This window comes from Stenella coeruleoalba, assembly GCF_951394435.1.
Source record: "Stenella coeruleoalba genome assembly, chromosome: 7".
Lineage (NCBI taxonomy): Eukaryota > Metazoa > Chordata > Mammalia > Artiodactyla > Delphinidae > Stenella > Stenella coeruleoalba.
The window spans coordinates 33,331,571-33,355,936 of record NC_137153.1 but is presented as its reverse complement, the minus strand read 5'-3'; the positions used below and the strand labels follow the sequence as shown (position 1 = coordinate 33,355,936).

Here is a 24,366-nt window from a genome sequence, read left to right as displayed (position 1 = left end):
AGGAAAGAAAAAGATGAAAATTCATCAATTTTCTCATTACACTTCAAGGTATTAGCTATATTAGCTCTGAGGCTGAACTGTGTGTGTTTGTGACCACTAACAAATAAATCCAAATCATACCATGAACCCAAGCTTAATTAGCAAACATATTAGAAAGGAAATAAAAATAAAGGATATTTAATAAATTTGCTTATAATAATACTGGTTGAGAATGTTCAGCATGTGTTTAAATATTACCTGAAAACTATACATTTTTACTTTATTCCTCAAGTTGGAACCACTAGCCCAAAATGCAGATGTATGCATATCACGTAACATACTAAACCAATTCCATGGGGAAAAAACAGAAGAAATGAACCTGTCTCTTCTGTATACTTTTACTATAGCAAAGGATTCATATGACCCATGGAAAGCTAGAACTAAAACCCCAATTTCCTGATTCCAAATACATCTTTTCTAAATCTTAGAAATAAAGAATAACAGCAGCTGGAAACAAAATTAAATCATAACCGCTAAAAATCCAAAGTTTCTTACGCATTCCAATTTCCTAAATAAGTATAACCTGGTATGCCTAGCAAGTAAATAGCACGGCATTTATGGATATGTCTGTCCTTACATGTTTAGGTTGCAAATTTATTATACCTAGACTTATGTACTACTCAGAAAAATTAAAATCACAAATATGATAAATTTTTAACATTAACCCTTCTTTATATTGAGTCATAATTCCCCTCCCTTTAAACTTAAGCCTTTAGTCCGGGAAGTACTTGGGTTCGCATCTTTATCTCATTTGACCAAACAACTAGGCTTCAGGCATAAGCAGAGACTTGAGACAGAGATTCAAATCATAGACTTCCCATAAAATCCTAGAATGTTCATTAGAAACAAGTCAGAGGTCATTCCCACACTGAAGGGGAGATGACTACACAAGGCAAAATTCTGGGACACCTTCAAAGATATAAAACCCTATAAAGATACCAAGGATAATGTGGCAGGGTCATCAAAAAGATCTCCACAGAGATAACCCTCTCAATTTTGGATAAATGCCTGCTCTTGAGCCTTAGCTTTCACCTTTTATTACTGTTCAGTGAAAGCTAAACAGCTTTCTACCAGGACACAATAGTTCTTTCTGGAGTAGAAAACAATCTAACTTTGAAACATATTTTATACTGGAAACTATGTAGTAAAGAATTTGACACCAAAGAGGGGTTTGGGCTTTGCTGTCAGCTTCTAGGAGGTAATCTCTATCTTTGTTTAGAATGCTGGTTAACACATCCAATCTTAGGGTGGGACGGGCCATACCAAATAGTCTTAGGTTGGCCATGCCAGAAAGACAACCATGTGATTTAGGATGTGTCACATAGTATCAGTCAACCTGGGGGCAGAGTTCAACCATGTGGGATACTCAATTGATCATGCATATGTAATGAAGCCCCAGTAAAAACTGAACTGTGAGGCTCAGTAGTGCTTTCCTGGTTGGCAATACCCATATTCCTTGTCATACACCAATGCTGGGCGGGTAACGCATCCTAAGAACAATGGAAGCTCTGCACTTGGAACCCTCATAGACTCTGTCCAATGCGTCTCTTCCTCTGGCTGATGTTTATGTGTATCCTTTCCCTGTGATAAAACATAACCATGAATAGAATGGTTTTCAGTGAGTTCCATGAGTCCTAGAAAATTATCAAATGTGAGGGTAGTTTGGGGAACCCCCCAAACTTTCAGTTGGTATAAGAAATGAGGATGGTTTGGGAGACTGTGCTCTCAAACTTTGGCTAACTGTGGGTGGGAACATACATATTTTCCAGTGTAATTCTGAATACTTCTAGAATCTTGCCTTGTATAGTCATCTCCCCTTCAAGTGTGGATGTGGCCTCTGACTTGCTTCTAACCAACACAATATTGCAAAGAGATGGCATATATATGATTATGGGTGCATGACTGCTACAAAGAAACTGTGAGATAATAAACGTGTGTTATTTTAGACCCTTAAACTTGTAATAGATAAGCAGTGATATTCTTCAGAAATGCAACATTAGAGGGATACTTCTAAAATGAAAATAGAATAATGTCACTCACTGGCTTAAAAATCTCTCAGTGGTCTCTCACTGGCTGCAAATAAAACTCAAACACCTCAGCAAGGTATAAAAGACTCTCCTTAATCTGACCTCTAGTCCCCTGTCTGATCTCTTAACATGAGCCACCCCCTCACCTCTTCTCTCTCCCTCCAAGCTCCAGCCATATACAACTAATTATCCATTTCCTTAAGGATCTACCCTCCCCACCTGTGTGCTGCTCCCATTCCTAGAGCACTTCTCCCTCGGCCTGCCCCCCACCCCCGCCCCTCATTTTCTCTAGAGAAGTCAGTATGGTGCAGTCTCTGTGGCTTCACGCTTTCCCAGGCCACTGCAGAACTCTGTGCACATTTCTGTGTAGCAGGTCTCTCACTGTGCATTCTGTCGCTTGTTTGTTGCCCTTCTTGCTAACTTACAAACCCTTCCTTTTTTTTTTTTTTTAACCCTTCCTTTTTGAGGGGAGAAAATGAACTTTGCTTGTCTGAGTTTATTTTTCTGTAGTACTGGCAGAGAAGTGGCACTCAATAAACTTCTACTAAATGAATGAATGCCAATAAAACTATATTTACTGGTCATAATTTTTCAAGAAAAAAAATGTTATATCCACAAAATAATTTTCATTACTACGAAGTGTCAAACTGTGTATACCATTAGTAAACTATGAATCTCTAAGATTCTCTAAATTTATTTAACATCTATCCAGTTCATTTCTCAACATCCCATTAAACCTGCCACAAAACAGAAAACAAATCAATATCTGCTGTTTCATTATTAGATATTTTCAAAGACTTTAAAGCCATAAAATTGACAATTTATATCAACCAAAACCAGAGAATATCACAACTAAATTTAAAATAATTCACATTCAAATAAAAACATGAGTATTCAAGTCTTAGTTTATCCAAGCTTTAATTCGAAAAACTCTAAAGCCAATTTTGAATAGAAAAGGGAACAAATTAGTATTCTTTCATTTTCTACTTTTTAATAAAGTATTTATTCATATCCATATTTATTGAATTTTTAGCATAGAGGAGAAAGAAATGTTACCTTGACTGCTAAAAGTACCAAAGAGTGATAAAATTAAAACAAATCTTTAAAGATGTTCACATAGTTATCTAAATCCCACTTCAACTTAAAAAAAATCAAATTTAATATTAAAATAATTAAAACAGCTTCCTTCATTTAGCAAACAAAAATATATTTTACTATCAAACCCCAAATTATAAATAAAATTTATTTTTAAAAAGCTAATTCTGACACTTGAGTTTTTGTTATATGTAACAATATAAAGGGGGAGAGGGACCTCAAATGACTAAACTAAAAAATAATTTGTGCTAAAACTAATTTCTACACCGGAAACTTTTTGGCTATATACTAATTAAAGTACTAGAACAACATTTTTACTCTTCATAAAATTAAGAGCATAGATTATGCTTTAGTTTGGTGTTTTATTTCATTCAAAAAGCAGATGTTTTATCTACTGGGAAAGCACTAAAATGAAAAGAATGATTTTTAAACTATGTCATCTTCATAAACTAATATTCACAAAAACATGAGTATTTATTACACAAGGTAAAAATAACAAAATTATGGTGAACAGTAGAAACAATCTGAGTACAGCAGTTACAAATATTTTAAGCACAGTTCTCTAGTACAACACACTACATTTCACCCTAGAGAAAGAATGTTGGCAAAGATCTCTACCACATGGAAACTGCTTTGAAAGCTGTTGGGCCCTGAAATTCTATTCAGCAGTTTGAAATCAATCCACAGCTTTTCTCATTCACCCTCCCACTTGGGGCTAATGCAAGCCATGACCATCTACTGAGGAAAACCACAAAAAACTTCAAAACAGCTACAACGGTAGGCTCTTTTTTCACATATTATTTTAAATATCGTTTGTTAAAATGTGACACCTAACAATCTTAGTAAATGTAAAGGCCATCTTTAATTTTTTTATGTTTCAGTTACTTTGAACAATTATTTTTTAACAAGCACTTAAGTATATCATTGCATAACTTTAATGTCCATGCAGGCAAGAACAAGGTGCTGCAAAAGTCACAAAACCATGTTATTCTTAATTTTCAACCATTGATTTTTGACAAACTGGTATCTACAATGCAGCACCAGGAACTATGAGTGATTCTGTCTGAAGTTACTTATGAAAAAGTGTAAAATGTGCACCACCAGATAAAATCCAGCGGTGAGCCTAAAAATCTTTCCCATTTCATTCCCTCTAAATCTTTGATTAAAGTTCTATATTTTTTCTAGTCTGCAATACTATTTTTGCATTTTTCATGGTTTAAATTTTAGAAGAAATGCTATTAACTAAAAGAAATGATATCTATAAAAATTATAAAACTAAGAAAATTTAAATTATGGCTTTTCCCATATTCTGTACCACCTAAAAAAGTGTTAATGACTACTTTTCATAATGTTAAATTTAAAATTTAATTATAAAACTGTTCCTGGAACTTGTTTCTGCTCATACCAATACAAATCAAGAGTTCGTATAAAGGAGCAAAGTTGAAATATGATATTTTTTAACTCACATGAGACAGATCATGGGACTTCATTTTAACTGTTTATATTACAGGTATCCTAAGAAGACTTCAATTACAAACAAGTACCTTTGTTCAAGGCACCTAATTATTAAAAAACTGAAATTATCAACATTGCTTGGATTTTTGATAGAAAAGGAACTAAAACCATTTTCTGAAACTATTTTTCAGAATGTGGCTGATACATAAAAACTTTTAGCATCTAATTAAAGATCACTAAGGGTTAAATACTTGTTCTCTGGTCCCTACTGCGTATACCCTGCCAAAAAGTCCTCTAAGCTTTTAAATATTGCTTCAATGGTCTGCGTTTTTATTTCCAGGGTAAAAGAGAGTATTGTCCCACAGTCAGCAGGCCACTAGCTTATTAACTTCCAGTCACTTTCATTTTTGCTAAAATGAAGACTCTGAAATCTACACTTCTCCTGTTCCTGTTTGTGCCTCTGATAAAGCCAGCACCACCATCTCAGCAGGATTCACGCATTATCTATGATTATGGAACAGATAATTTTGAAGAAAGCTTATTTAGCCGAGATTATGAGGATAAATCCCTGGATGGAAAAAGTATTAAGGTATTTTATTTCTACTCTAAATTTAATTTCTAAAATGGTCGCCCATTTAAATGTATGTTTTTGTTTTTTCTGAATGTGTCTGATAAGGTAAGAGGAAAGGAAAAGCACATTAAATGCTTCAAAATAATTCAAAATAACTGTCCTCAGATGATATTTTTAAAGTATGCATGCTTCCCAAATTAATACATAGAATCCATAATAACCAAACAGTATCTATAGCAACCAAAACATAAGATTTAAGGAAAACTAAAATTTAAAACATAAAATTTAAGGAAAATTAAACTTTGAGAGGATCTCTGACCATTTGAGATTTATATGTTAAGTGATATTACATAATGTCCTCTATATGCATATTAAAATAAAATAGGAGAAGTGTGTATTAGGAGAAATAAAAATGAATCACCAGCTTAAGGTTTATTGTTTTAGGAAGAAGTGGTTCAAGGAAATAAAGAGTACTGCTTATTTTGTATCTACAGCATTTCACAATAATTCACATATGTCAAAAAATGAAAACTACTTAATATAGCTTAATTTTTAATCGGTTTTAACAATTCAGACTCCATCACTTTACCAAGTAACGGTAACTGTCATTGTCTACAGAGATGACTTTCACACCACATCTTCATATTCTACTTGTACGGGGGCTAAGTAATTACTTGTGGTTTTACTGGCACACAGAAATGAACACTGGGAAAGGAAAAAGTTAATACAGCACATAAGTATCTGTTGCCTGCCTACCGTGTGTCTGTATGTGTGTGTCTCTCTCCCTCTCTCTCTCTCTCACACACACACACACACACACACACACACACACAAATGGAAAATGAGCAAAGCAGCCAAATATATAACAATGTTGATTGCTTCAAAAGTTCTCCACTATAAATAAGATGACAAAGATTTTAAGAGTGAACAGTTATAATTGCTTCTTTCTTTTTTTAGTACAGATGAGCAAATGTTAACTGTACAATTTCTTCCAATGGAGTTGGTTAATATGCTATTATTATTATTATCACATATATATAATATAGGTATATATATATAGTTATAGCTTAGGGGAAAAAAAGGCCCACTATAACAACAAGTTGTTGGCTCACATGGCTGATTTGACTCTATCAATCAGTTTAAAGAATACTTTCAAAAATCTACTGGTCCCTAAAAAGTAGTAAATAAAAAGTTCTCTGCTTCTTCTCTTTACATTGCTTTAGGATTCTCTCTATCTTAATATAAATGCAGAGACCAAGATATTTGTGAAGTGGAGTAGAATTCAACGACATTTAATAGACAAATGGAAAGGGGAGAGGCTGTTCAACCAGAACACTTACGGGAGAATGTTGTCTGTAATCCCTCAGTTTTACCGTCCAAATTGGTCCTTGTCACACCTGATAATAAATGTTTATTTTTTCAATAGGAAAAAGAAACTACGATAATAATACCCGATGAGAAAGGTTTTCAATTACAAAAAGATGAGAGTACAAAACCATTATCCCCCAAGAAAGAAAATGATGGTAAGTATGAATACTCTAGCATCAAATTTTTTAAAGGAGTTTTAAAAAATAGCTTATAATGGAACTTTATTCCTTATAGTAATCAAAAATTGCATCAGGATATAGTGGATCCAAACAGTGGAATTTATCTCTAATGATAAAGTCAAACAGGTATATTGTGAGTTTTCATCATTTGCCATTCCACATTATGAGTGAGAAATGTGGAATAGGAACATTCAAGAACAAAGTTTAGTCTACGTTTAGCCTCTACAAAGTGTGTGCTTCTGTCTATATAAAATCAGTTCAAGAAATACTTGTTAAACACCAATTATTTTCAAATACTATGTAGCCTGAGGATAAAGTAAATAAAATATAATTCTTGCCTTTAAGAAACTCACAGAAGAGAGACATAGTTATATACATAAATAATTATAATGTACATTTCAATTAAAACAATAGAAAACTTATAAAATTACAAAGTCCTACTTATTAGTTTCTATTTGGTTTATTCTTGCTCTATCACAGAACATTACTTCACATGACAATATGAAAAAAAAATCACACACTAATTTCTATATTGCTACAATAAAATTAAAATGGACAAAACCAGGGCTTCCCTGGTGGCGCAGTGGTTGAGAGTCCACCTGCCAATGCAGGGGACACGGGTTTGTGCCCTGGTCCAGGAAGATCTCACATGCCGTGGAGCAGCTGGGCCCGTGAGCCATGGCCGCTGAGCCTGCGTGTCTGGAGCCTGTGCTCCGCAACGGGAGAGGCCACAACAGTGAGAGGCCCGCATACCACAAAAAAAAAAAAAGGACAAAACCAGAAAATATATCTTAAGAAATTTGAGAAGTATCATAGTGAAAGTAGACTTGAAGAAATGGAAAGACATTCTTTGCTCTTCAGTAGGATGATTTAATATCACAAAGATGTCAGTGCTCCCTAAATTTACAACAATGAACTTCTTTAAAGAGCTGGTAAGGCTGATCTTCAAGTTCAGAAGGAAAATCAAACCTGCATGAAATCACCTATCAGAACATGCTTTAAAGCCTGCATACTTAAAATAAGTGTAATACTGGTGTATGAACGAAAGTCCACAGACAAAAAGAAATACATGTAGAAATTTAGTAAATAATAAAGGTAACATCTTTAATCACTGAAGCAAAGATGATATTTTAAAAAACTGGGGCTGGGACAACTAAGTAGTCAACTGACAAGGGATACAATTAGATCCCTATCTTACACAGAAAAACTCCAAATAAATTAGGGTCTAAATGCAAAAAGTGAAACCATACAAATAGTAGAAGATAACCTGGGTGTGGGGTATCTCAAACTCCAGAGACGATAATAGAAAAGATCAATAAATTTGACTCCATAAATGAAACATCTGCATGGCAAAAACCATCATAAACAAAGCCAAAGGCAACTGAAAACTGAGAAAAATATTCGTAATATATATCACTGATAAAGAGTTAATATCTCTAATTTCTAAAGAACAAGTAAAAATCCAGGAAAAAGAAACTGATCAAAACTCCACTGGAAAAATGGACAAAAGATATGAACAGACAATTCACAAAATGATATAAAAATGACGCTTAAACACATAAAAGGTGTTCAATCTCACATGTAAGTTTAAATTATGCCGAGATAAAATTTTTTAACCTATCTGACAAATATATTAATATATTCCATTGGCAAAACTGTAGGGTATCAGACACTGACATACGTTGCTGGTGGTAATACAAACTGGTAGAATGGACAGGAATTTGGTAATATCTAACGAAACCTAATACGCATTTACTTTCTGACACAGCAATTGACTTCTAGGAATTCACCCTAAAGATATACCTCCAAAAGTAAGAAAACACATATGCAAAATCTCTGAAGCATTGCTTGCATCTGCAAAATATTGGAAACAATCTAATTATCCATACATTCAAGAGTGGTTGAATAAAGTATGGTACATCCACCCAGGGGAATACTATGCAGTTGTAAAAGTGAATGAGGATGATCTCTATAACTAACATGGAGTGATTTTCAGAAGAGATTATGTGAAAAAAAAATGCAATAGAGTATCTACAGTATGCTGTCTTTCACCTAAGAATGAAGGGGGGCTTCCCTGGTGGCGCAGTGGTTGAGAGTCCGCCTGCCGATGCAGGGGACACGGGTTCGTACCCTGGTCCGGGAAGATCCCACATGCCGCAGAGCGGCTGGGCCTGTGATCCATGGCCACTGGGCCTGCGCGTCCAGAGCCTGTGCTCCGCAACGGGAGAGGCCACAACAGTGAGAGGCCCGCGTACCGCAAAAAAAAAAAAAAAAATGAAGGGGATGTAAGAGAATATACATACATCAGCCCACTTTGTGAAAAGAAATTCAAGAAGGGTAACTAAAAAACTGAGACTAGTTACCTATGGGTTACAGATGGGACTAGGGGTAAAAAGGAGGGGGAGATGGTAACTAGGGGTACTAGGGGAAGGTGCTAGAACTTCTTGGAGTATACACTTGTTGTGCAGATTTGATTTTAGAATAATGTTATATTCAAATAAGCAAACAAACAAATACATTTATAAATAAAACCAACTAGGATAAGATAAAAAGAACCCAAATTGGCAAACAAACAGAAAAATAGAAACTTAATTGCATTTCAAATCAATAACATAACACACTACAGGGGGAAAAATCTAATCGAAGTAATCCTTAAACACAGTATTTTGACTGTATACTTTCAGGCTAAAGACAAAATAAAATAGGCAAATACTAAAATTCTAGTGGGTAGGTTTGTTTTCCATAGTATTATAGGTTATCAATAATGAAACTACTTAATGTGTGTTCTGGGACTGAGTAAAGTAATTGCACAGTGGATCTCAAGAGCCAGGTTTCTCATTGTCAGAGAAGGGTGTTACAAATATGGTAAGGGGGAAGGCTAAAATGAACACTGTTGAGATGGAGTGGAATGAAAGATATCAGGATCAACTCCTGGTTTGTATACAGAGATACAGAAATAGATATATACATGTTTGCCTCCCTGTATGAGTGTGTATGTTAAAATATGCATATCATGTGCTTATGTTTTCGTATGAGCATATGACACATATTATATACATGTATATATGTATGTCTGCATGTGTGTACTTGTGTATTATGTCCATGTCCATATACCTATACTTGTGTGTATGTATGTGTATTATATATGAAGAGAGCGCCAAATAAAAATACATATATTTCCCAGGTCCCTTTGCTGAAAAAGCCCAGAAGCAATGAGATCCCAGTAGCAATGAGCACATCCACACCCAAATGTTGGTTTCTAAATACCATCCTCCACTAAAAGGGACCAGTACTCCTTGAAATAATAGCTGATTTCAGGCCTGGGGCAAGGAAAGGGCAAGATTGGTCTGGGACATCTTAATAAGTAAGTTCTCAAAAAACAGTGGGGACATTTAATTTTTAAAATTAATCAAAATATAAAAAATACATAGGTATAAATGTGTAAAAGATGTACAAGACCTGCTCATTGAAATCCAGACAATATAAAGGGATCAATTGTTATTCATTAATATAAAAAATGTTTGCTCTTCTTTTTTTTTTTTTCTGGCCCCACCATGCGGCATGTGGAATCTTAGTTCCCCAACCAGGGATGGAACATGCACCCCCTGCAGTGGAAGCATGGAGTCTTAACCACTGGACTGCTGGGGAAGGCCCCAAATGTTTGCTCTTCAAAAGACATTGATAAGGAAATAAAAAGACAAGCCACAGACTGGAGGAAAATATTTGCAAAACATAAATCTGACAAATGATTTATATCTACAGAATATACTTTTATAATTCAAAAATAATAATACAAAAAACTATTTCAAAAAACAGGCAAAAGATATGAATAGACACTTCACCACAAAAAAATATGTGGATGGCAAATAAGTATATAAAAAGATGCTTAGCACATTAGTCATTAGGAAAATGTAAATTAAAACAAGCGATACCACAACAAACCTTACTTGAAAGGCTAACATAAAAAAGTCCAACCATACATACCAAATGTTGACAAGAATGTAGAGCAACTGGAACTTTCACACACTGCTAATGAGAATGTAAAATGGCACAACCACTTTGGAAAACACTTTAGGACATTCTTCAAAAGGTAAAATACATACGTATAATAAGACCCAGCCATTCTACTCTTAGGTATTTATCCAAGAAAAATGAAAACATTAAGTCCATACATAAATGTTCATGGCAGCTTTCTTTGAAATAGCCAAAAACTGGAAACAACCCAAATGTCCGTAAGAGATGACAGTATAAATGGTGTTTATTGAGACAATGGAATAAATTGGAATGAACTCAGTAATAAATAGGAATGAATTACTGATACATACAAAATTATTTTGAGAAATAATTATGCAGAGTGAAAGAAGCCAGACAAAAGAGTGTATACTGCATGATTCTTTTGATATAAAAGTTTCAAAAATGCAAACTAACATATAATGACAGAAAGGAGATTAGTCGTTGCTGGGAGGGAGAAATTACCAAAGGGCATGAGGAAACTTTTGGAGTGATGGATGTGTTAATTATCTTGATTGTGGTGATGGTTTCATGGGCATATACACATGTCCAAACTTATAAATTATACAAATTAAATATGTGCAACTTACTGTATATCATGGAACCATAAAAAGGCTGTGGGAGGATAAACAGAGCTTAAGAGTTCTCACTGACTAATCTGTGACAATGTGATTATCAAAATAAATAAGACAGTAACGTATTACGGGATACGTTACCCATGGGATGAGGAATTCATAAGTTCATACTGACAGAAATAAACAAATAAGAAGGGAATGTTCCACCTTATATCAGAATGCCAACTAACAAATAAAGAAGAAATGATGGAATTAGAAAATAATTGGCAATTATCCTAGTGATAAATGATATAAGTAAGAATCTTCAACAGATGATAAAACTAGAGCGTGAAAGTTTGATGACAAACCTGATGTTTAGAATCTCAAAGTACTCCTCTAGAAGGTACAAATTACAAAGTGAAAAACAGTAATTTTACAGAGTGAGAACCATGGCAGGTACTAACTGAACCAAGTGACCAAAGACAGCATCATAAGGAATGAGACAGATACATAACACTAAGGATGTAACATTATTTCCATGGTATTCCTGCCAAAAAATGAGGAACTTCATATCAACCCTAATTGAAAGATATTCTGCAAAATAAGTGCCCTGAAAATAAAAGTTTTAAAAAATTCAAAAATTTCCAAAACAGTAAAAGGTATGAAAAACAAAGACTAAGGAACTGTTGCAGGTTGAAGGAGATGAAAGATGCATGACAAGTAAATGCAATGAATGACGTAGGGTACAATAGGGATTCTAACAGTACCCACAATGACTCCAATTTTTAAGTTAATAGTTTGCTTATTTAACTAAGTGGTTTCTAAACTCATTAGAAATGTGTTTGCACCACTCCAAGTGATAAATCAAGCTTATATTTACCTTAAGTCCTGCTTTATGATTTTTGATACTCCAATGAAGAAATGTAACTGTCAATCAATTCAGCAATTAAATGATCACTGCTAAAACAGATAGGAGAATAAAAGAGATTGTGGATTACAGAATTTAAAATAAAATTCTGGTGAGTTATCAGATACAATATAGATTACTAGCTATCATGGCCATAACGTCTTTCCTGTTATCATCCATAATTCTGTAAAGGATCTTTTCAAATTGGTAATAACATTCATGATAGCAAGAATTTTAACACTAGAGGTCAAATATTTTTAAACTACTGATTTTTATGATTTTTGTTTCCCAATTTAGAAATGCCCACATGCCTGCTATGTGTTTGTTTAAGTGGCTCTGTATACTGTGAAGAAGTTGACATTGATGCTGTACCACCCTTGCCAAAGGAATCAGCCTATCTTTATGCACGATTCAACAAAATTAAAAAGTTGACTGCCAAAGATTTTGCAGACATACGTAAGTTAATTTTAAATAAGATATTAGTGTTAACTCATGTCAGTATTTAACTCATATAAACACAAGTTTCTAGGTACCTGTGGCCTATCACGTGTACGGTAGTGACTGTTGAGGTCTTTTAAGTATCCACCACACTTCACAAAAATCCACTGGTTTACTGGTGAATCTCCTTTCCATTCAGATGTTCCCTGTCATCTTTCTTTACTGGTGACTACGGAGTCTATGTTGACTGCCCATCTAACATATGGGCAACTATATCTTCTCAACCCCAATATTTCAAGATCCATTTGCCTCAGCCAGTCAGCAATACAAATATAATCAGGATATTTCTCCAATGACAATGTTTTATTTTCTACTTTCACTATAAAAACATAGAAACTGCTTTTTCTTACTTTAACTCATGGTTCTTAAATCTGGCTGCATATTAAAGTATTTTTGATACTAGGTTCTAGTCCCCAGAGATTCTAATATAGGTCTCTAAATTTAGAGGCCCAGGTGTTGTCATTAACCACAACCAAACTCTTCAGATGACTCTAATACAGAATTAATGCTGAGAGCAGTGCCATTTAACTCCTTCCCAGGTCATTAAAAATCCTGGACTTCTGGTGTCCAATCAAAGCTTACAACAACTGCCAGGAGAGTGTTGCCATGAGCACACCAAAATCCCCTACTTCTGCAGTATGAAGTCCAAGTCTGGATCACTAATCCCTCATAAATTTTCTAGATTCCAATGCTGTCAAGGGCTTCTGAAGAAAGTCACATCAAGAAATGCACACTGGCCCCACGTCAAGGGCTTCTGAAGAAAGTCACATCAAGAAATGCACACTGACTGCGCTACACATTTACAAGATTAGCCATAACTAAATTCATGCTGTCACCAGTAGCTCCCAACTGACTGAATACAGTTGTTCCTCTTTTGTGGATTCCATGTTTTCAAACTCACCTACTTGATAAAATTTATTTGTAACCCAAAACATCAATACTTCTGGCACTTTCATGGTCATTCGTAGACATGTGCACAGTGGCAAAAAATTTGAGCCATCCAGGATAGGCTGAATGAGATGCTTGGCCTTTTGTTTCAGCTTTTATACTGTAAACAAGTATCCTCTTTACAGTCTACTTAGTGCCACATTTTTCACATTTTTGTGCTTTTTGCTGTTTAAAATGCTCCCTAAGTATAGTACTAAAATGCTGTCTAGTGTTCCTAACTGCAAGAAGGCTGTGATGTGCCTTACAGAGAAAACACATGTTAGGTAATCTTTATTTAAGTGTGAGTTACAGCGTTGATTGGCTGTGAGTTCAATGTTAATGTATCAACAATATATACTAAGTAAGATGCCTTTAAAAAGAAACACACATAAAATTTTCCACTGATTGGTTGATGAAAATGTGTGATGAGAGGCTCTAACCCTGTATATTCCCTAGGAGCAATGGTTCCATATTCACTAATTCAGCATTTACACTGACTTTACAGACATGACCACCTTGAATAGTGAGAAGGGACCATATTTTCTAATCATCCCAGCTGGACAAAAGTGATGCACACATAAATACACACATTGAATTTCTCTATCTCTCAGTATGCACCACGGTAACAAATTAGGGAACATTTTTGCCTTTATTGTTGTCAAGCAGTAAGGCATGGAGAGATTAAGATATCCTCAGTCACAATATAACAGGCTGGCAAAAAATCCAAAAATATTTACATGATTTTATTCAATCAGATGTAATGCTTACTTTCCATAATTTGCAACAAAAAGTTTCTTTCAAACTACTTGAGCATACTGAGAATTCAAACAAAAAAGGATGGAAGGACTCTATTAACTTTAAGTTCCCTTCCAAACCTGAGGTTTTAGAACTTCAGTGAGAAAGACCATCAGTGTCAAGCACAGAGTAGATGCTCAGTGTTCAACAAAACTTACTGAGCTACTAATTGTAGACACTCTGCTAGGCACTAAAAATAGAAGATGTTTGAATGACCTGATAAACAAATGCTTTTCCTCAGTCCATACAATTAAGAATTTAACTTCATATATTTATTAAAAATTTCTTATTTTTTGTATATTTTTCCTTCAAGCTAACTTAAGGCGACTTGATTTTACGGGAAATTTGATTGAAGATATAGAAGACGGTACTTTTTCAAAACTTTCCCTGTTAGAAGAACTTACACTAGCTGAAAATCAACTACTGAAACTTCCAGTTCTCCCTCCCAAGCTTACTTTATTTAATGCAAAATACAACAAAATCAAGAGTAGAGGAATCAAAGCAAATACTTTCAAAGTAAGTATTTTATAGTATGACTGAGCACAATATAAAAATATCGGTTATACAGCCAATAATAACATGATAAAAGAAAAAGAAACTATGGTCTAGAATTTTGTTTTAAAACTATTTTAATGTAATAAATGAAGATATTATTTACATGATAAATAGTGATACTTCTAGGCTTATTCAGTCTAGCTTATGCCTGTACCTCACTTAAAATACCTTTATCTTGTTTCATGGGACTACCTGGTGTCACATCTTTTTCTCTTGTTCACACAGCAATATTTATTTATACAGACAAAGTTTGCACCCTCGTGGCACCAACAGTCTGCAAAACCTCAAAATGGGAGTGTTCCTGTGTTTCTTTTTTCCTTACAATATTAGTAATTTACAAACACCAGAAAAAATCATGTTCTAAAAGTAAACACTGAATTTTATTTTTAATACTTAAAAGTACTAGACCATAGACTTCTGTAGGTAGACATTCTTTTGAATTCCATGATGGCACCTAATACAAAATTCTGTATGTAGTAAAAATTACATATATTTCTTAATTTAGTAATACAAGAAAATAAATGCACATGAAAAGGGCAAGGTGATTTCCTCTGATTTAGATAGCCAGGTTGTCTCAAAATGCAGAGCCTACAGGGAAGTAACCTCAGCCCAGGACTTCCATAACTCTATGTACTCATTCCCAGTCCTGGAAGAAACCCCAGATAAAAGGATGAGACAATCACGCTACTGTTGGCAACAGAAGACCTCGTTCAAAAGGAAGGTTTGGGGCTTCCCTGGTGGCGCAGTGGTTGAGAGTCTGCCTGCTGATGCAGGGGACACGGGTTCGTGCCCCGGTCCGGGAAGATCCCACATGCCGTGGAGCGGCTGGGCCCATGAGCCATGGCCGCTGACCCTGCGTGTCCAGAGCCTGTGCTCCGCAACGGGAGAGGCCACAAGAGTGAGAGGTCCGCGTACCGCCAAAAAACAAACAAACAAACAAAACAAAAAGGAAGGTTTGTAGCTCCTTAGGACAACTCCTAGCAGTTCCTCAAAAGTTAAGGGACTCTTAGGGGACTTTTAAAAACTGGACTCATTTTAAAAACAAAAAAATGTTTGTAATTTGAAGATATGCAATTTGAGCAGGTAAACCTTTGAATAACTGACATGTTAAAGACCTACAGGAGTAGGGACTTCCCGGGTGGCGCAGTGGTTATGAATTCATCTGCCAACGCAGGGGACACGGGTTTGAACCCTGGTCCGGGAAGATCCCACATGCTGTGGAGCAACTAAGCCCATGCGCCACATCTACTGAGCCTGCATTCTAGAGCCAGTGAGCCACAACTGCTAAGCCCGTGCATCTAGAGCCTGTGCTCTAGAAGAAAAGCCACCACAATGAGAAGCCCGCACACTGCAATGAAGAGTAGCCCCTGCTTGCTGCAACTAGAGGAAGACCAAGCACAGCAACAAAGACCCAATGCAGCCATAAATAAATAAATAAATAAATTTATAAAACAAAACAAAACGAACAAAAAAGACCCACAGGAGCTAATCAACATTTCACAAAAGGAATGTTTGAATATTTCGGATTTTACACGTGGATTACAGAAGGGATTCATGACAAGTTGGCATGAAAATGATAAACTCAGCTATTTTCTAGTTTTGCTTAATGTCCTAGGCTGCCAAAGCCACTGGTAAAATCAGGTTACTCTAATCCATGTTAAAGAGGCCCACTGGGGAAGACAGGAGCTTGGTGCCCATATGGTGAATTGTAGGATGCTTAAGAAAGGATTAGGGCTTCCCTGGTGGCGCAGTGGTTGAGAGTCCACCTGCCGATGCAGGGGACACAGGTTCGTGCCCCGGTCTGGGAGGATCCCACGTGCCGCGGAGCAGCTGGGCCCATGAGTCATGGCCGCTGAGCCTGTGCATCCGGAGCCTGTGCTCCGCAACGGGAGAGGCCACAGCAGTGAGAGGCCCGCGTACCGCAAAAAAAAAAGAAAAAAACAAAGAAAGAAAGGATTAAAATAACAGCAAATTAATTCTAAAAAAAAAAAAAAATTACCAAATTCTGTCACAGGATGCATATCAAAGGTAAGGTAAAAGATTATTGTCAAGGGAAACTACATCTTGAGATCATATTATAAAATTATACACAATAATGGATTACTGATCATGAAGAGTAATCCAATGTAGAGTCCTTGGGGTGTAAAAAAGTCATACTTGGCTACGTATTTGATAAACTGCTTTGGGAGACATCTTACTAACAAGCATACACATCTCTTAGGAATATTGATTTTACTACAAATTGGTGGAGCTGAAATGGAAAGTTGTGAAGGTTCAAGAGAGGTTATGGCAGTACCAGGATGCAAATATAATCCTGCATAAGAATTAACCTTATTACCTGCTCCCAAGAGAAATTTAAAGGGCCCCAGAAATTGGCATGAGGGCTGAGGCTGAATATGATGGTATTCAGAAGTGAGATGAGCGGACAGAAATGTGGGGATGCATCAGGACTCTACTGCCCTTCGTAAAGGACCAAATATACTACTTGTAAAACCAAAAGCACCGAACAACAACAACAAAGCAAACAAAAAAATCCCACCAAACCTAAAACTACCATACCAATGATTAATAGTATTGATATGTGTCTATATCTATATCTATGTATTTATACATATATGTGTGTATATAGTTTGAATCATGTGAAGAAATGCAATGAGCTCAATAACACTTAAGCAAAAGCACCTCTTCCTTACAGAAATTGAATAACCTCTCCTTCCTCTACTTGGACCACAATGCTCTGGAATTTGTGCCTCTTAATTTACCAGAAAGTCTGCGTGTAATTCATCTTCAGGTATGATTGCTCTTTTCACATTATCTGACTTTAATTCAAATTATTATGGGTCAATCTTACGATTCATTAGGAAGCTCACTTATTTACACATAAATTTTGCCCATCAAAAGTATTAATATTTAACCAAATGTTCTCTCCTGCCCAGAGGCCCTGGTTCTATCCAGAGCACAACCAAAGGACCAGTAACACTAGGTGGGAGGTCTGCTCTTATAGTAGAATTTGTCTCCAGGTGTGCACTTGGCATCTCCTAGTTAATCTGACATGTGGATTTGAAGTTAGGGGACACTAAGACCTGTGGTTTATGTTTCCTTCTCCAAATAGCAGTAAACACTTGCTTTTGGAGACTTCCCAGCTGACTTTATTGTCCAACATCAACTTAGGGTAATAGAAAAGTGAAAAGGGAATAAAAATAAACTAAAAGTGGTCTTTTACCATCACAAGAATTCCCATTTTTTCTTTTTATTTCTTTAAAGTATATTTAAGGAAACAGTACCCATTTTGAGTTGACACTCTAGAATAGGATACTTTATCCAGCTATTATAATCTTATTTATACTCAGAAATTTGTTATATGGGTTTTGCTCTTAGAAATAGCCAGTAGTCTGTTCTTCCAAAGTAATACTGTAGACTTTAAAAAGGAAGGCTCAGATTGCTCAGCAAGGGTTTTTATTACCATGAAGATATATACACAGTATGTACAATATTTTAAAAATCACTTTTTAGATAAAATATTCTGTGAGATCTCATTACACAAAATACAAAAGGATGATTTCGGGTTTCTAAACAATTTTTCCCTTTTATTTTCTAGTTTAACAACATAACTTCAATTACAGATGATACATTCTGCAAGGCTAATGACACCAGTTATATTCGGGACCGCATTGAAGAGATACGCTTGGAGGGCAATCCCATCATCCTGGGAAAACATCCCAACAGTTTTATCTGCTTAAAAAGATTGCCTGTAGGGTCATACATTTAACCACTATCAATGCAGCACATAAGCTAAAGTACACACATACTTATAATCTGTCTCAACAATGTCTAAAGGAGCTTAAGTATTTAATATTAATTTTGTATCCTACTATGAAGGAACTTATGTTTTAAGCAAGGATGTTCAAAAAACCTTACATATAACAACGAGCAAAAAGTAACAGTGAATCTCTAAGTTCAAAACAAAGTAATGTGAAAATATTTGAACAGCATTACAAAATCCCTGCAGTTTATACTGGAGTACCATTTAAAATGTATGTTTTTATATAAATACCCAAATTTAAGGTGTATTACGAAGTGAAAGGATAAGTCCGAGAAACTTTCAACTGTTTGTCTTTCCTGGCTTCTACTGGATCCCTAAAGTATTTAAGGCATATGTTCCAAACACTTTGAAAAGCTAAATATTTCCAGGGACCTCTCACTTTTCTTTTATCATTCATACATTATTCATTATGAAGTAGGAACTCTGTTTTCTTTCTATTAAGGCAGCTACTATATTTTCACTTAGCCTCAGAAATAGGAATATAGTCTCATACCTAGGCAAAACTTTCCAAATAAAGCATAATTTTACTCTCTGATAAAGAGCTAATATAGTAATGTTCAGTTATTCTGCTTTGTGATCACACAATTAAAGGCTTTAGTAAAATAGTACAAAATTTTCTTTAATCTAAATATTAACATTCTAAGTCCACCATAAAACATTTTAGGAAGCCAAGCACATCAAAATTAGCATGCTTATAAAAAAACCTGAAAGTTCATCCTGTTTCTCAGAACATAGCCATAAAATTCTCCACTGTAAAGGCTTTCAATTATGATATATACTGCAAAATATTTTCTTTTTATACTATAGGAATGAGAATCTCATCAATAAATTTATCCAAATGTAAGACATGAAAACAAAGTGAATTCTGTGGTGTTACTACTACACACCACCTTCCCACCCACCCATACACATCCATGTTCTTGAGAATAGACCACACATTCACAAGAAAGCATCTCAGCAACATTTTCTAGAGACCCATGATTAACTGGTACGTTTAAAGATGAGAATTCATCTTCAATCTAACAGTGATGATAAAGTTCCTAAAATTACTTTCCTCTTGCGCAAACGCCACTTAAAAGTCTTAGCCTCCACACTGCTTTGGGGTTGCATATAAAATGATCAGTGCTTTAGAAACAAGAGTCTGAACTGTGTACATAAAAATTGCCGACATTGTTTCCAACATAAATTATGCATTAGAATCAAGTTGGTCTCTGTATACTATTCCCAGAACAAACACTATTGGGGGTTTTTCATTTGCTTCTGTTTTTTCCATACGTAGAATGACCTGTTTTTCAATTTTCCCATTTGTCAAGGTTGACCCCAAAATGAAATTTTTTCACTAAAACACCTGTGATGTCTTAACACCACAATAATTACTCTACAACACTAACGCGTTCACTGATTTTATTGTGGTAACTGGCAACAATAACTATTATACGGCTTTCTCATTTTGTGTGCGAGCCTCATTTCTCAGTGACTGAGAAAGCTCACTGAGCACACTGAACACATCCAATATTCCCTTTATACATTCAAAGTGCTAGCATAATAGTGTGCACATCTAAATTGAATATATAGTAAATAGTGCAAAATAAAATCCATTTAAACAGAAGGGCTCTGTTTTATTTGGAAAAATAGAATATTTAAACTACCACAATCTTGAATAAATCAATAGAAATAAACTGTAACTTTATCTGGAAAAACAAACTTAATAAAGGATTGCTGAGTGGTGGAACCAACACTGGGGAAAGGGGTCAGTACTTTCTTCCCATTTCCAGATGTCAGAATAATAATGTATTCCTATGTTCTTTATATTACTAAACTTAAAGGGGAAAAGCACCATAAAATAACTCTCAAATTTTAGAGAATTTAAAAGCCAGTGGTTTATATAAAATAGCAATTAGGAAAGAGCACTGGTTTAAAAGTCTGAATTATGGAATTATCTTAAAAAATAGTTTTGAGACTTCTAGATAAGAAGATATGAACCTAGGTACCTGACAACCTTATATACACCTTTAAGTCACAAATAAAATAATGAAGTAAAATATATGCTGATCCCCATTATCTTAAATAGATATTGCTTCATTCTTGACACTGATAATGAAACAGAGGATTAAAATTAAAAATATTTTACCCCTACAAACATTCCTGAAAGAAACTAAAGAAGATATGCATAAATGGGAAGACATCTTGTGTTCAAGAATGGAAGACTGAATAGTTAATATGTCAGCACTACCCAAAACAACTTCAAAATGATAGGAACAGAATAAAGGGACAAAGCAGGTGATTAAACAGTTAATCCCACTATGGGATTGTAAGTAAAGGAAAAGTATGGGAGACCCCTGTAAGTTAATGATCGCTCAAGAAAGCAGGTTTGCTTAACCACAAAGCCAAGTATGCCTGCTTAGCAACAAAACCATGCAACAGAAACATGAGACATGCCCCCAAACAATAAACAATGGTGGCATGAGACCCACATCCTGACCAGTGAGCTCAGTAAGTTAATGACCCCTAGGACATGCTCTCTGCACACATAAAAAACAATAATTTATGGAAAGGTGACATTTCAAAGTGAAAGACCCTCATTGTATGGAGACCTGAAATAATATTTCCACAGTGCCATGACAGTCCTGGCTTGACCACGTAGGGACAAGAAAACTCCCCTGTCCAACCTAGAGGAGGAGTTAATGATGGAAGCGTGACATCTACTCAAGAATGAGGAAGAAGGTGGTCTTTTCCTCCTCCCCACTTCTCCTTTGATTATAAAACTGTAGCCAACTAAGTTCTCAGGGCGCATCACCCCCTAGCCCACCTGCTTTTAAGCCTCACAAGCATCCTATTCTAATAAATCACTTCTTATCTATCACTTTGTCTCTTGCTGAATTCTTTCCACAATGAGACATAAAGGACTGGAGCTCCTTGGAACTCCCCTGAAACGCCACCTAGTGGTTTCAAAAGCAATCCCTATCAAACTCCCAACGACATTTTTTGAAGAACTGGAAAAACCCACCAAAATTCATATGGAATCTCAAGGGACTCCAAACACCAAAAAGAAATTTGAAAGGAAGAACAAAACTGGAGGATTCACACTTCCTCATTTCAAAATGTAACTATAAAGCTACAGTAAACAAAAGTGTGATACTGCTATAAGGACAGACGTACAGACCAATGGAATAGAATAATAAATCCAGAAACAAACCTTTGCATATATAGTCAAATGATTTTTGACAAAGGTGTCAAGACCACTCAATGAGGAAAGGACAGTCTCTTCAGCAAGCGATGCTAGGAAAACTGGATAATCACATGTATAAGAATGAAGTTGGACTGCTGGCTTACAGAATGTATAAAAATTAACTCAAACTGGATTAAACACCTAAAGTTAAGAGCTAAACTATAAAACTCTCAGGAAAAAATAAAGAGAAAATTCTTTATGATGTTGAATTTGGCAATGATTTCCTGGATATGACACCAAAAACACAGGCTACAAAAGAAAAGAAAATAAATTGGACTTCATCAAAATTAAAAATTTCTATGCATCAAAGGACACTATTGAGAGAATGAAGGAATGGCAAATTAGTGTTTAATGGGACAGATTTTTACTGGTGATGGTTGCACAACAATGTGATGTTTCTTTCCATTCTAGTAACCTTGTCACCAGCAAAGGACCAGCTCAAAGAAGCACTTTATCCTCTACAGGAAAAACACACCAATTATACTTCTACACTTGCCTTAAAAGCACCTAGAGGAAAATCAGTTTGAAAATGGGACTAGTGCTCACATTTCCCACAACCCATTCTAATGTATAAGGAAATGGCCGTATTAGGTGATTCATTACCATAACTGCCAGCAGACTCCTCAATCATTATTGTATTTTACCAATTCTGAAGAAGAGCTATTTAATTGTCCTGGTGCAAGAGCACCTGCAAGTAAACAACATAATCCTGAGCACTCCTCAAGGGACCACAGTACAGGTACAGTACAGGTACTGACATGTTTCATTCTAAAGAAAATCTTACGCTTGACAGATATTACCAGCTCAACCAAATAAAATGCAAATAATGATGATGATGATAAAAAAAAAAAGAATCCAAAATAAATGAGAATTAGTACCAGTCATAAAAACAATAGTCAGGACTCAGGATTTTGAGGGAACCTGAACCTTGAGATATTATTTATGTTAACTCTTTCAGAACTGGTTTCTGTGTGCATCACTGCTGTCAATAATTTGATACTATCTAACTGAGTAGGACCTGGGGGATTACAATGCAGCCAAATATAGTTCTAGCTATGACAGAAAACAAAGGGAATTAAAAAAAAGTCTCTGAATGTATATGTATCAGACCTAAGAAGCATTACTTTACAAGAATCAGACTCCAATATTTAAACTTGAAATATACAATAAATAAGAAGCTCAAAATACAGAGTGTGGCTCAGGAAGTAAAGATTACACTGTGACGTTACAAGGCTGCTATGCCTATGTCCTTCATTAGCATTTGGCATTTTACTTCAAGTGTCCTTGACAGATTACTTTTTCAAAGTGTGTACTGTAAAATAAATATATATTTTATATATATATATATACACAAGACTATATTCTTTCAATATATATGGTTAACTGACTTGTACAGAAGCATTCCTCCTTCATTTATTCCAAATAACTGCAAATCTAGAAGTCAGTAAAAACATTTTCTATTGTTTGAAAACTTTAAGAATGTTACCTTAAACCCCCAAATTAACATCAGCTTCACTTTCCATATACGTTTAAATTGAAAGACTTTAGACTCTACCTTGAAACGTTTAAATGTGCGCTTACGATATTCACACCATTCCACAAAGAAGTGTAGGCTTCGGAAAAACATAAACAGATCTCTTCTTTCTTCTGCTCTGTAAAAATAAAAGGCTCTATGATTAATAAATATCGTTTATTATCGTTCATTTAAGTGCTCCATCTGGCTTTATATTATTATTGCTTTTTATAGATCAGAAACTAAAGCTAAAAAAGTACTTAATATATTTCTATACACTGAACTCTACCCTTTGGAGTATGTGCCCCTGTGTGATTTCTCAGGCTTGAATTCCGTTTTCTCCATCTTCAAATGTTTAAATCCTACCCAGCTTTCAAGATATCACACAAATGCCACTTTCTCCTTGATATCTCATTTGATGACCTGTGGTATAATAAAGAATATATCTGGTCTTTGTCACTAGTTCCTAACAGAGCTTCAAACACTCTTGGAATTCCTGAGTGACAAGAGTGCCTTTTTTATGCTAATGAGGTGAATCAAGGTGGTCCCTAGGTAGCCTTAGGATGGGAACTGTTCACCAGAAAGACCAACCACATGATTAAAAAGTTGGAACTGTGGGCTCACCAGTTCTCCAGGGAAGAGAGGAGAGCTGGAGGAGTTTAATCACATGGCCAATCATGATGCCTATGTAAGGTAACCCAAATAAAACGTCTGGACAGCAAAACTCAGTGGCACTTTCAGGTTGGTGAACATGTGGATGTGCTAGGAGGCTGATGTGCCCAGATTCCATGAAGAGAGGGCACAGAAGCTCTATGTCTAT

The 24,366-nt window shown here is 35.4% G+C and overlaps 2 protein-coding genes across 3 annotated transcripts in view; one reads left to right on the top strand and one right to left on the bottom strand.

Annotated features, from left to right (window-relative positions):
* CENPP (centromere protein P) overlaps positions 1–24,366 on the bottom strand; it is a 225,726-nt gene that overhangs the window by 142,143 nt on the left and 59,217 nt on the right. The window contains exon 5 of the mRNA XM_079927568.1: positions 23,589–23,685. Within this exon, the coding sequence (XP_079783694.1) occupies positions 23,589–23,685 (97 nt within the window). The remainder of the gene's footprint in view (positions 1–23,588; positions 23,686–24,366) is intronic.
* OGN (osteoglycin) lies at positions 3,720–20,188 on the top strand. Of its 2 annotated transcripts, XM_079927567.1 has the most exons (8): positions 3,720–3,938; positions 4,111–4,278; positions 4,957–5,205; positions 6,614–6,710; positions 12,504–12,662; positions 14,740–14,942; positions 17,677–17,772; positions 18,580–20,188. In XM_079927567.1, exons 3-8 carry the CDS (start codon positions 5,032–5,034, stop codon positions 18,748–18,750), a joined length of 900 nt encoding a protein of 299 aa, XP_079783693.1. In that variant the 5' UTR covers positions 3,720–3,938; positions 4,111–4,278; positions 4,957–5,031; the 3' UTR covers positions 18,751–20,188. The 2 variants fall into 2 exon arrangements, with proteins under 2 accessions (XP_079783693.1, XP_079783692.1); XM_079927566.1 differs by lacking the exon at positions 4,111–4,278.